Here is a 14,160-nt window from a genome sequence, read left to right as displayed (position 1 = left end):
TGTACACCCCAATACACCGAAACTTCGAAGGTCAAGTCCACCTCAAAAAAATCTTGAATTGAATCAATAGAGAAAAATCAGGCAAGCACAATGCTGAAAATTTCATCAAAATCGGATGTAAAATAAGAAAGTTATGACATTTCAAAGTTTCGCTTATTTTTAACAAAATAGTTATATGAATGAGCCAGTTACATCCAAATGAGAGAGTCGATGATGTCACTCACTCACTATTTCTTTTGTTTTTATTGTTTGAATCATACAATATTTCAATTTTTACGAATTTGATGATTAGGACCTCCTTGCCTGAATAACGAAATGTTATATAATGGAATTCCACGTGTTCAGGGAGGAATAAAACTTCATTTGACATGACAATGAAGAGAAAATCAAAATATCTCATGTTTCATATAATAAAATACAAAAGAAATAGTGAGTGAGTGATGTCATCAGTTCCCTCATTTGCATACCGACCGAGATGTGCATTTAACTGTTTTGTGAAATGAAGCGAAACTTTAAAATGTCATAATTTTCTTATTTTACATTCGATTCTGATGAAATATTCAGTGTTATGCTTGTTGAATTTTTCTCTTTTTATTCAAATCAAGTTTTTGTTCGGATGGACTTGACCTTTAAAGAGGATTTTGTCTGTTTCATCATAATTATGTTAGTCATAATCATAATTAATATACGAAACGTGTTTGAAAAGTTTTGATCCATCGCTTATTGATATTCTGATTCAATTTTTGATATGCGTGTTTACGCATGAGTAGAATCAAGAGTCATATATTAAGGAACTATACCAAATTTATTTGGCGGGAAGTTTGTAAATTTTAAAGAAAAATATATATATTTTACGAGAAATTCAGTAATTTCTTCCTTTATTAATAATCAAAGTTGTATTATAAACGATTAAAAATGAACAAAAACGTTTTCGTGTACTAAAGCGAAATCACAACTAGGTTTCTCGAACATGTCGAACGTCTAAACGTATACAATCACAGACGCCCATACACATACGCTCCCAATATAAAAAAAATACAGTTTTTATTTCAATATGTATATCGATCTTCCTACGCTTTATGGGATGGTGCGTGAAAAATTCTCGCCGGGGCAGAAATCGATAGAAATTGAAAAATACGGATGGGAAAGTTCTCTGCTGGTGTTTAAATTGTGGAAAAGTTAACAGTGGTTAATAGGACGGTAATATATCAGTCACGCACATTTTGGGTAAAGATCATTGTGAAAAATTGTGGGAATCAAAGCCTTTGAACAATGAACATATAATAATCTGAAAAGCACAGTTCTTTCGGAGTGTATTGAGGAAGATTCGATAAGATGGTGAAACAGTTTTTAAATGATGATTGGATTTGAATGAATCACAGGGAGTTCGCTTTCTTCTTGACATGCTTTAGTTTCCATCCCTCCAAAAAAAACACGTGTTATACCATACATCGGGGATTTACCCGGCATGCTAAGGAAATGTTAACGGTGTGAAGAGCACGGGCGTGGTCGCTTTTAACATTAATGAATTTCTCCCTCCTCATCCTCCCCCTCTCATCTCGACCCCTGGTCATCTGTTTGCCGCCCAAAACGCACCAAAAAAAGATGGAATATATAGCAATTGTTCCGTTGGCATGGTAACGATCTTTGCTCATGTCTGTGGACTGTTTGGACCCCTTGGCAGATTTCAGGCGACGCCCCTTCATGTGAATTTACCAGCTGATCGGTTGCAGGGGGGGGGGGGTCGCTCTTCGATGGTGATGGTCCCGCTCTTGTCTAACTTTACTCGATGTAGTTGCATTTTCTGAAGGGGCTGGGCTAGTGGTTTTTGTCGAATAACATAGGCAAGTCATGAGACTTTGTAAAAAGACTACTGTCGCATGCGGATTTGGTTCAAAACCCTAACCAGGGGCCCGTAACACGAAGATTAGCAATGATGGTAGAACATTTTTCTACGATTGATTGCATTGACTACAATGTACAATCAATCGTAAAGATCAAGCGTACAATTGATCACCAACCTTTGTGTCACGGGGCCCAGGAACCAATCATGGCCGCTCTTTCATATTTGAAATACATCGAAAACCTTTGTGTTGCGAGGACCGGGTCCTACCGGGTCCTGTTAACATAGGGAGAGTACTGTTGTCGAGGGCCATTTGGGAACCGAGAGCGTGAGAAAAAATATACATGCTATTTGTTGTTTGGGATTAGGAGATCTTCGTCAGTGGAACATACTGCTCTTAGTATTTGATCAGTGAGAATCCTCTAATGAACTTGATGATGGTGCATGGTGAGGGTCATGACGCGCAGGGGTCGACCCTGGACCAAGATCTTATAATTATTGAGGAGCTAGGGCACAGAAAGTAACTGTTGATGGTCTTTGTTTGGCAGGATCGAACACCCCATGTCTTCACCTGAATAAAGGGGGGGGGGGTGCAACTTTGTTTGGTCTAAGATGGGGAGAAGGCCCATTCTCCACTGTTAGAAAATTTATCCTTAAAATAAAAGAAGTTCCTGCAGCAGAGTCTCGAGAACACCTGTAATCTTACCAGATTGCGTATCTTACAGGATATTGGTATTTGGTGTATGAAACCTTACAAATTTCCTTTAATAAAACACCATTTCACCCTTTTTTAAACAGACTTAATCTTTTAAATTGCAGAAAAATTCCTGTTTTATGAATTTACAGAATGATTCTGTTATTGCTTTATGCAAAATCTTCTTTACTTTTTTTGTAAAATCAAGTAGATTTTTAACAGTGTCCCTTTGGCCCAGGATCAGTGCCTTATGTTAATGAATACGGGACTTAAAAATGATGATGGAAAAATAATAGAATGGCATAAAGGGGTCAATGGATGAGAGGGAGGGGAGAGTGAGGGGCGGAGAGTGCATGGTGGTACATCAACTAACATAAAATAATTTATACAAACTTGAAAGAAGGAAGGAGAATGGTATTTACTTTGTCAATCGCCGTCAAGATTGTGAACACAAAGATGACACTCGGTACACATTAATGAGTGCATGATGGGGCCACGCCCAAACTAAAACTCCCGAAACAGCTTATCAGAAGAGAAACATGCGTGGCAAACATGGAACATCCAAAGGAGGAGACGGGGGGGGTGATGGAAAAGTTGGTCAAGTCCCATTGTCATGGCAACATGGTAATGTTGGTTTCATGGATTAATAGAGTACAACAGAACAAAACAAATATAAGAAGTGAGCAAGTAAAAAATACATTGCGATGTTGATAAGTTTCACAGTTTTTCATAAAATGTAGAAAGTATCAAAATTCTTGGAGTTATTATACAATCTGATTTGAAATGGAACTTACATGTCGATGACTTGGTTAAGAGGTGCAATAGAAAATTATATATGTTAAGGAAACTGAAAAAGTTCAATTTACCTTTGAAGGATTTAGTGACAATATATATGGGTTATATACGACCAATTTTAGAATATTGTGCTCCAGTTTTCCACAGCAGTCTTACAGCAAAACAAAATAATACTATTGAAAGAATACAACGGAGGGTATGTAAAATTATCTTAGGACATAATTACATTACATACTCAAATGCATGTCAGGTATGTAATTTACCAACACTTGAGGAGAGAAGACTGACACTAAGTAAAAAATTTGCAAAATCTCTTTCAACTCATCCATTGTGTAAGACATGGCTACCTCGAAAAAAAAACATACAAACATATCTCTTCGTCGTACAAACAACTATCAACAGTTTCCAATAAGAACAACAAGATTTAAAAACAGTCCATTGCCTTTTTTGGTAGACATACTCAACAAAAGATGAGTGTGTAGACTAGGAAAGGCAATGCAAATGGTCATCCTCACCCCATTATGAAATTATTTTTGTCATTTAAATAAGTGTCAGTCTCCTCTCCTTCAAGTCTGCCATTATCATATTACATTCACTCGTTTATCATGTTCATTTTTTATGCCTTATTTAAAATGTATTTACTTTTAAATGTATAACCGTTTTTAATGCATTTTACTATGTATTTAATAATGTGCCAAAACCAACTTGTAAGCATGATCTTTCCAGCTTTTGCTGTTTTTTCATGTTTGATTATCAATAAAGACCATTTTTTGAATTGATTATAGCTAGGCAGTATGCAAATTATGGTAGGTGTTTAGATGACGATTACCAGCGCTCCTCGAGATGACTAAATAGTTTACCAGAATTCGGTCAATTTTTATGGCTATTGCCCTTAGAATCAGATTATCTTGCCTACTTGCTTTGAAATAATGTTTTAAAACAATACTGCCCAGAGCGAATGTGACGAGATTTGTTTTATACAGTGCGTATCAAAAAAAAGTTTAAACTTGGAAAAAGCCCTGGGAATTAAAAAATATACAATATGTGGGTAATTTTTTCACATATAAACTTGGGTTTGGGTCTCATCTTTCCAATGAAAGTAAAATTTTTGACAGAATGTTACACTTGAGTGAGCACTCTCCATTTTTGTAAAGCTCGCAGAAATCTGTTTGCGCAGAAATGCTTGTTTTCATGCTGTGTCAAGGGGAAAGGGCGAAATCAAACTTACCCTGCGAAGCGTTTCTCATAAATTTCCCTTCCACTTTTAGCCAATTGAAATAAAACGGATACATTCAAGCATTTTGTAACAATTTTGTAACAATTGAAATTTCAACACGTAGTAAGCACAACCTTTACCCTTTTTGTGCCAGCTGGATCTGAGGACATAACTGAATCTGAACAAAAGTTAACATCAGACATCTCCAGCATTTTTCACTAAGTTTTTATCACTTAAAGTGGGTTTACATTTCATTTTTCATTTAATACTTGTTTCTCCACATATTTCCCAAGCTTGACAATGATTAACAAAATGAAATTCAATCCAAAACCATTTCATGTAAATCGCAGCTCAGTGTAAAGCAAATATCTTCACGATGGCCTCAGTGTGTGGGGGAGTGGGGTTGGGCGCAATGCACTCTTCGAAGTGTTTTGGGCAAGGAAACAAGTTTGAAAAGGTAAAAGATATCTTCAAATCATTTTTACTAGCTAGATTCGACGTGTTATTCATGATTAAGGTCTACTTTTATTCGCATAACTATTTCATAGTTCTGCGCAAATCATTTTTCACTAACTTTTCAAAAGTAAGTGGTGCTCACTCAAGCGGAAATATTTTTTGGCAGTTACATCGTCATTTGCTTTCATGGATCTGTACCAATGCTAAAATGTGGAAAAATCGTCAGGATATAACAAATATATAATTTTACAGGATTTTTTCTAAGTGTAAACTTTTTTTTGATACGCACTGTAGTGTAGCTCGATTTCTTTAACCTTAATGCCATGCTCAACAAAGATAATCTAAATTTGATAACAAGGTAAAACTTCCAGCTTGCACAAAAACACACATTTTGTTTGATTTCCGATGGGTTATGACGCCATTATTACGTCAGAATGGTCAGCTATCGCTCGTTTTACCACCGCACATCAGCATGATCAACAAAAATATGTGTAAATTTTGGATTACTTACTGGGCTCGCGTGTCGTTCGCGTGCCCCCCTTTTATCACCTGACTACCACAATTTGGTACATCTTAAATAAGAACTTTATAAGGTACATGTTTATCCAAGAGCTCCTGGGTTTGTTGTTTAGACAGCGAGAGATAAACGTTTTGTTTGGAGGTGATTAAAAGTAACTTTATCTAAACTCAGTGGTAAGGAATAGTATCAAAGCTTAACTCAAGAAATAACGTAGTTAATTAATGAACACAACTAATGAACAAAGGATGAGTGTACCTACTTCTAAATGGATATTAAAACAATGGTTCATTTAAAGTGATTTTAAATTCTGTCTTTAAGAATATTTTGTGAAAATTACAGAAATCAAAGCGAAACATATACGGTGAAACAACCATATGAAATTGCTTAGCTTACTATTTCGAGTCAAAGATAAATGTTTATTCCTTTGTTCATGAAACTTGTTAATCAATTCAAGTTTCATTGTAACCAAACCCATGCTCATTAATTTTTCATCATCCTTGCAATCATATATTTTATTATTAGTGGCATTCTGACCATCATCATCATCATCACCGTCATCATCATCATCATCATCATCATCATCATCATCATCACCATCATCATCACCATCATCATCATCATCATCACCATCATCATCATCATCATCATCATCATCATCATCATCATCATCAACATGTACTGACATGGGCGGTTTTCGAAAGTTGCTCCCCTTGAACTAAATCATAAACATTTTATTTTTGCATTTTTTGTATTTATCATTGTATTGAATTATCACATCTATGTAGAATCTACTTTGATAATTGACCAATTTGACTTTTCAAACGCCAACAAAATTGTAAAAACGATCAAATTCGGGGCTCGCTCGCTTCACTACATCGCAAATATAAAAGTGCATCTTACTAAAATTTCGGCTCCTCAAAATGTTTCCCTCTCAACGTCACTGATCTTCATCTTTTTCAGTGTTGAGAGCTGGCTACTCTATGTATAAAGAAATCTTTAAAAAAAACCGGTAATGCTATAGTCACAAAAATACAATGTGATCACATAATTTTTACATATTCACTTGAAATGTAAAACCTTTTAACCTAGATAATATATATCTTTATGTAAAAAATGCATTGTGGCTAACCATCGATTTTTTAATATGAGTAGAAATTTTAAGCAACATTAATTTTTGTACAAACACTGAGTATGTTTGCCTTTCGATTGAAATCCAACACGTCCCGTGTTATTAATTTTCAAATTCTTGATTCAATAAGCAATTAACTTTCAAAGAAAATTGTGATTTCAAGCCAGTGTGACATTTGACAAAGAACAATTAAATCTTAGAAAACTAAATGTTCTACAACCAGCGGCTGTTAGAATGTGTTATTTTTCTGTCATTGCTTCGGGTTTTTTTCAATTTAAACTTTCCTTGCAATTGAGCAAGGGCCATTTTCACGTCGGCGTCGCAAAAGAAGCTATATTACCCGTGAAAACCGCTATTTGAAGAGATACAGTATTGGCCTGTTTTTTCTTCTATATTTCCACACCCTCTCCACAAAAGAAAATTGTTCGACACAATAAAAGGTCATTATTCAAAAGGCGATTCAATTGGGGAAATCAAAGTTATATAAATGGACTAAATAAACATGGGGCATCAAGTTGTGTCGCACCGCAGACCATCGGGCGGTGGGGGGAAAGGTTGATATAAGGACGTATCAATAATTTCATTATAGAAATTCAGAGAGGGTGCGGTCAGGTTTGCTTTGCTGGCCAAGTGATGAGTGAAAGGCGTTACCCCCTTTAATAGCAATTTGATCCATCTCGATGCGTTTGGGGTGAAATTTAGATACATTTCTGAGCAAATACTGGACTATTGTTCCACCGAGCACGACTCTACTCCTCACTACAAGCATACGCACGCACTTCAACTTCGCTCACGTGTGGTTTATGTTGGACGGCGATTCTGCGCGCGAGGGGGCGTGTCGTCGCCCTGATTGGTCAGAACGGTCTGCGCATGAGCGTTTTACGGAGTATCTCCAGCAAGGGTTCGGTGTCGGATACCGGGGCCTCGGATGCGGACAGAACATCTCAGCGGCTCCGCTATAAAACTTCGCTCTCGGAACTTCTTCTGCATTTCTATGTCCAGGGTTTGACGAAGAATCCAAGGCAAGGTGCCCTGGGAATTTGGAATGGGATCGACACCCATTGGTACCAAAACATATCATCCATACATCTCTTCATGCTTTCTGGCAACCTATCTCATCTCAACAAATTTCAACCGAAACACTCGCTGCCCATAAAACTTCTAATAACAGTTTGAAAATCCACCTGTGCACCTAACCAACTCAAACTTTTCCCAAACCAACTTCAGGTATTCACTTAGTGGTTCACTATGGAAAATATTCACTATGGTCACGAAACGCTTCTGTATCACCACCAAACATCTTATCATCACCAGTACAGCCATCCTTACGAAAGGAACGTCTTCGAGCCTCTTAACCAGACCTACGGACGTCGGTCCCTCCAGCATGAAGGGGGTAAAACGACAAGGAGAAGGAGAAAACCAAAGTGCCCGACGCAACAGGTCCGACAGAGACAGGCTGCCAACCTGAGGGAAAGGAAGAGAATGTCGTCTATCAACGATGCCTTTGAAGGGCTTAGGGAACACATCCCAACCTTGCCTTACGAGAAGAGACTGTCCAAGGTGGATACCTTGAGACTGGCCATAGGATACATCAATTTCCTTGCGGAGATGATCGAGAACGAGGGAGCAGAGCTCGAGTCGCCGGCGACAACTCCAGAGGAGACGCAGAAGAAAGTTATCATCTGCCATCGAGGTGAGTTTTACTTCTCAAAGTCATTGTCATCTTTCTTCTCCTCTACCTCTTAAACCCAATCTAACTTTGTCACCACCACCACTACCACCATCATTATCATCATCATCATCATCATCATCATCATCAACATCATCATAATCATCACTATCATTGTCATTATCATCATCATTATCATCATCACCGTCGCTTTCGTCATCATCATCATCATCATTTTCTTCTTCTTCTTTTTCTTTTTCTTCTTCTTCATCTTCATCATCATCATCATCTTCTTTTTCACAATCAATCACCTCCATACCGTTATAACCAATCCATTGGTTCTATTCTCATCGACCTGTTGACCATATTCTTTTTTTTATTTGTCCATATTTTACTGTTATTATCAATTCAGCATTTCACCAACAACTTTTTTCAATATTGCAAAATGTAACATATGGTCAGATTGTCGAAATGTACAAGTTACTGCAGCTACTATTTTCCACACTAATGCTAATAAAGTTCGTAAAAATAATATCAAACAAGCAAGTGGTGAGGGGTTAAGATAGGTCATAAATTCCAATAACCTTTTCTTCAATAATTTATATGTTCCCATTGTAAATTGCACAAAATTCGTTCGCTTTTACACCCAAGAATGATGTTCATGACAATATCACCAGGGCAAGCTAGCTAGCACAGTAAGATATATCAAGTTTGATAATAACATTTCGACAACTTCTACAAAAATGAGAGCAGCTACATGGCTAGACGGAAAACTATTAAACTCTCGCTATATGTAAACCTTTATGATTTTATATTAGTTTCCATACAATAAAAAAAACGTGTCAGAGAAACTGGAATAGGATATGATGAATTTAAAAAAATAATCGTAGAGAGTTTAACATGGGTAGAAAGCGCGAGGGGATAAAAGGCAATTATTTTCATGAAACGAATTTTTTCGTCAGGTAGGATCTTACAGTAATACAATAGCAGAGTAGGATCAGCGACTTGCATTCAAATAGAGAATACCTCTGTTATACCTGAACGGGAAGGATTAATGCATTAGCCATAGTTCTTGCTGGAATTAACAAGGTTCCCTCTGGCCGTTTGCGCCATTGTAATCGGCTGGAGATCGATACTTAATCGATAACGGTGATGCGAGAAAGAAAAGGCAAGGAAAAGCCTAGGGTCTCGTTTGACACACAAGACAGCGCAATCGACTGCAGAAAATGAAAGAACTATTATAAGTCGACAGAGAAAATTGTAGCTTGTGTATTTTGTACAGAACTCAAACATTGTTAACGCGCCTCTCTTATGTATTTTCCTTTCAAATCTTATCCAACTCTCGCCGACATGATGTCTTCATTTTTTCCAGGACCAATTGTCCTCGACTCTATTCGATCATTATTTATTCATCGATGATATGTTATATTTATCCTAAGTTATAGGTCGAGTCGAAAACGAGAGCCAAATATCGACAATGTAATAATAACTGTCATTGTAGGAGCATAGAGGTAGATAACTCTGCAATGTCTATATGCTTACGTTACCACTCTTTGAGTTGTTGCTTTACGATTACAGGCCCTATTTTTTTTCTTGCGGCGGCAACCAGGCAACAGCGTCATGTCCCATATTTTTTTTCAAATATAACTTGCAATCAATCCCAACTTTAAGAAAACTTTAGAAAACGTTCCTCTTGGTCAGAATCAAATGCATTTGTTGCAGTAGCAACTACACCGGTTATGACGAAAGTCTGATGAAGCTTTCGGGTCCACAGGCAAAACCCGTTAAAACAACGATATTTCTTGGTTTGTGGCGAAAAGAATGAGTTACGCAAACAGAGAAATGGGTGATGAAAATATGAGTAAAGTTTTACTACCATTGGGGCTTTTTATCTTGATTATAATGATATTTTAAAGGAAAAAGAGACAAAATACTAGACTGTGTAATCACCAAAAACTAACCTTTCATCGACACTCAACTTCAGCGCGGTTCAAATTGTGAAACGAAATGTTCTTGACTTAATGAATAGATTTATGAGGGATTTTTTTCAAGGGTTTCCTTTTCACGAACCTCATAAAACTCACCACCAACTTTTAAGTCGCATCTTGTCTATCAAACCTGCCGAATCTTCTTATCGAAATGCTCCTTCAAAAGCCCGCTAGAATGGTGGCATTATAATTAAGGTAACCGTGTTTTCTTCACATGACAACAAGCACCCCCTAATACCGGTAGCAAGTTTCCATACAGAGCCCGTTAAACCCATTTGTCATTTTCGGATTACCCCACTGGTATTGTCGCTTACCCCTATACAATCCAAAGGGGGTTCTATTTGCCCCGATCTCTAATCTGAGCGGTACCATAACATAACAAGGCCCTCTCTTCCGATTACGGGCTTAACAAATCCGATTTCCATTCAAGATTACCTAAGGTTTTCCAACACGAGTGTAAGGAAATTGGGACTCGAAAAGACGATTAAGACCAAAAATGAACATAGGGACTTTGAGCCACCGGCAAAAGAAACCCACACCGCTCTACAAAAGACTGGATATGCGTATGCGGTAATTAAACTTGTGATCGGAAAATGACAAATTGGAAAAGGCGATAATTATTCGGCACATGAACCGACACCTAACATGCACCAAGTAGCTGTAAAATTGCATTTATAGGGAAGCTTACAGTAAAGATCTAGCACTGTTTAAGCCGCTTGGAGCGACAAAAGGCAAAGGCACTCTTGACTTTCAAAATATGATTCGTCGGTATAATGTCAGGAAGAGATCTAAGCAAGAAGATTCATTTTTGCAATCATTTTAAGACATGCAGGCATGAATGTCGAACATGTCCAACATCTGGTGATATACCACTGAGTTGTCTAAAAAAATAACATCATGAAGGTATAGAGAGAGACACATCGATCTACTTATTATACATTCGGCCTTTTCAATGATAATATGAGGAAAAAACCAGGAAAAGCTAAAGAAAAGTGGTTAGAAAGGAAATGAATTGTATTTAAAAACAGTATCCATTAGAAAACAATGCAAGCCCGAATTCAAGATTTCCTATTACACATTCTCTTAACTATGCTAACCGAATAGAACATTATGAAATGTTGAAAGTAGATTACCAACAAAGAATAACAATATCAGTGTATATCTTTTTTGTAAATATTTCGTGCATACAAATTCTAAGAAGAAGAAAAAAAGCTGATCATGACATTCATATCCAAAAATTAAAGACATGCCATTTTTGTCTTTCTTTCTTGATTGCAGGATCGCCAACACCGCTAGACAACGAGTATGGCGTCACACCCCTCGCGGGACACTCCCTCTCCTGGAGCCATGAAAAGAACACCCAACCAGGCCCAAATGGCACGATGGTTGCCAAGGTGTGGACGCCGGAGGATCCCCGACAGTCTTCCTCCGATTCGCCGTTGTCGACCGGCAGCAGCTGCCAGAACTCGTCACCCTCGAGTTCTTTCGAGTCGTACGACTACGATGAAGGCGTGACGACGTTGGCCGAACTCACGATAGCTCAGCAACTCACCCCTATACATCATCACTTAGAAGAAAGATGTCACTGAATGCTAAAATAAATTATAAAGTCCCTAAAGACAAGCGATTTCTTGACATATTCTTTAAAATTCGTCACACATCATTTAGTTGTCGACTTCTGCAACTCAGTAAGCAGAATCCAGTGGGCTATTTTATGAAATGACTTGTCGGATAGAACATTCGATGTTTTATCCGACTAAGCCGGCTTTATCTGACAGTGATCGGACATCTTGTCAGAGGACAAATGTTGATAAAAAGTCCTCCTGACCTAAACGTGTTTGTAGAGGTAACATTTACCAAGTTTAAACACTATTTAACAATTGACGCTTTATTTTTCATTGTACATTCATCATTGAATTGCAAAGTGAAATATTCAAGAAAATTCGAAAGAAAATGTATTTTTGAGACACGACACAGTATTTTATCAATATTTCAGAATAATATCCCGCGCGATTAGCACGGATTAAGTATTTTACAGCAACTCTTATTAGAGATTATGTTAATACAATCATTGTTGATTGAATATTTTCGTTCCATTGAAAAAAATTGAAACGAATAAAATAAGAAATAAACCCCTTAAGCAGAAGAATATACGGTGATATTTTACAATTCTCTAATTGATTACCTGTTACTCACCAACTTGAAATTGATAATCACAAGTCTTCCTATTTTCTACGCATATCATATTCGAATAAAGAGTATTCGATTTTTGTTATGTATGCTTATGAACGATTTAGCGTGATAAATCCTTAAATCATTTTGCTCTCAATATTTGGGAGTCGTTATTCCATATGCAAACTCAAATTAGTATGATAATGTATAAATGAGAGTGTTAATTATTTCACTCCTTGCATCAAATGACCATTCCCATTTTTATCAATACTTGACAATTTCTTTGCAAATTCAATTGCTGTCAATTTTACTTTGAAAAAAAAATAGTTCAAAAATTGCACCGGTAGCCATACTACAAATTTACCGTCCCAAATTTCTAAGGCAAACAACTCTTTTTTGTACCATATAACTCGCCCTCACTTTTGAATTTAAAACAACTTGCAAAGTTTTATTCTATTAGTGCACCATGTGGGTGGCACAAAACCAAATGAGTCATATTAACATAAATATTTTATCTTGTTTTTTCATTTCAATATAGGAACATTTTGATGGGCAAAGTGACATATTCTATTATTTTGTTGATTATAATAACACAAAAGGAAGTGGATTAAACATACTTTTTGAAGTAAATAAAGACATTATTCGAACGTACCTCTTCAAATAGGAGCCCAACTCGTATTGTGATAACTCAAACTTTTTTAAACAAAAAATAAAACTCTATTTATTGTGTCACTTAAGTTTGTTGACAACCAAACTCGATGCAACCTCAACTCCAGAACAAAACAAATTCTGTGCATCACCTTAATGATGTATCTTCGTTCGTAACCTAATCTCAAGATTTTATTCGTTGAAGTATAGAGTAAGGAAATATGTTTCCTTATATTTTGTTCACATCGTGCCTTCTTTGTATAAATATCATATTTTTCTTTGTCTATATTGGAGTGCGGTATTGTATATAACTATGAAAACTATTGTATATAGCAAATTATTATTAACTCAAACTTATATTGTGCTGTTTTTTTTCGTTTGATACATTAATGTGTGAACGTGTGCATCCTAATATGCCCTCAAAATATGTAATAAAATATAGATAAAACTCATTTTTACTGTAATTTTGATATGGATCAACAAATTATCAACAAATTTCGTGAAAATTGACATTTCTTATCTCACTTTTGAAAGAAGTGTTAACATCATTTTCTTTAAAATGGAATCTGGTTTCTAAGTTAATTGTTATTACTTAACAAATAAAAAGTATATGATTCAAAGTTAAAACAATAAAAAAATGTTTATATTCATGAACGTTTTTATAAAACTTATACAGCTTACTTAATAAATATCTAAACGTAAATTATCGGTTATGATTAGAATTTAATCTTTAAGAATTAACTTAGTAATAATTAATCAACTTAAACTTAAACTAAGGCTGAGTTTGTAAAGATTTTCTGTCTTATATTTTGTTTGTGAGTTTCTGGTCGGAAATGTGCAATATTTGCTGTCCAATATGTATTCTTTAGATGGCTCAAAACGAATGTATATATACTGTTAGATGGTAGACGTATACATTTCTGAATTTCCGAATGACATGATGAATTTAAAAAGATGAATTTTCAAAACATTCCAAAATTATCATACACATTCCAAATCGGCAATCGAGATATAAATTCGATAAAATTAT

At 36.1% G+C, this 14,160-nt stretch overlaps 1 protein-coding gene across 1 annotated transcript; it reads left to right on the top strand.

Annotated features, from left to right (window-relative positions):
- Nucleotides 1-7,561: 7,561 nt before the first annotated feature.
- Nucleotides 7,562-13,610, top strand: LOC121426314 (pancreas transcription factor 1 subunit alpha-like). Its single transcript, XM_041622568.1, has 2 exons — nt 7,562-8,346; nt 11,589-13,610. Exons 1-2 carry the CDS (start codon nt 7,902-7,904, stop codon nt 11,897-11,899), a joined length of 756 nt encoding a protein of 251 aa, XP_041478502.1. The 5' UTR covers nt 7,562-7,901; the 3' UTR covers nt 11,900-13,610.
- Nucleotides 13,611-14,160: the final 550 nt, after the last annotated feature.

The sequence above is a fragment of the Lytechinus variegatus genome, chromosome 13, assembly GCF_018143015.1.
Source record: "Lytechinus variegatus isolate NC3 chromosome 13, Lvar_3.0, whole genome shotgun sequence".
NCBI classification, from domain to species: domain Eukaryota; kingdom Metazoa; phylum Echinodermata; class Echinoidea; order Temnopleuroida; family Toxopneustidae; genus Lytechinus; species Lytechinus variegatus.
Note: the sequence above shows the minus strand (reverse complement) of the source record. Positions and strands in the feature narration are given on the sequence as shown.

What these genes read in the sequence shown, in the direction of transcription:
- LOC121426314 (XM_041622568.1), top strand. Translation starts at nt 7,902, where the DNA reads ATGGAAAATATTCACTATGGTCACGAAACGCTTCTGTATCACCACCAA. An exon ending in AGTTATCATCTGCCATCGAG is followed by an intron (nt 8,347 to 11,588) that starts GTGAGTTTTACT and finishes TCTTGATTGCAG; the next exon opens with GATCGCCAACACCGCTAGAC.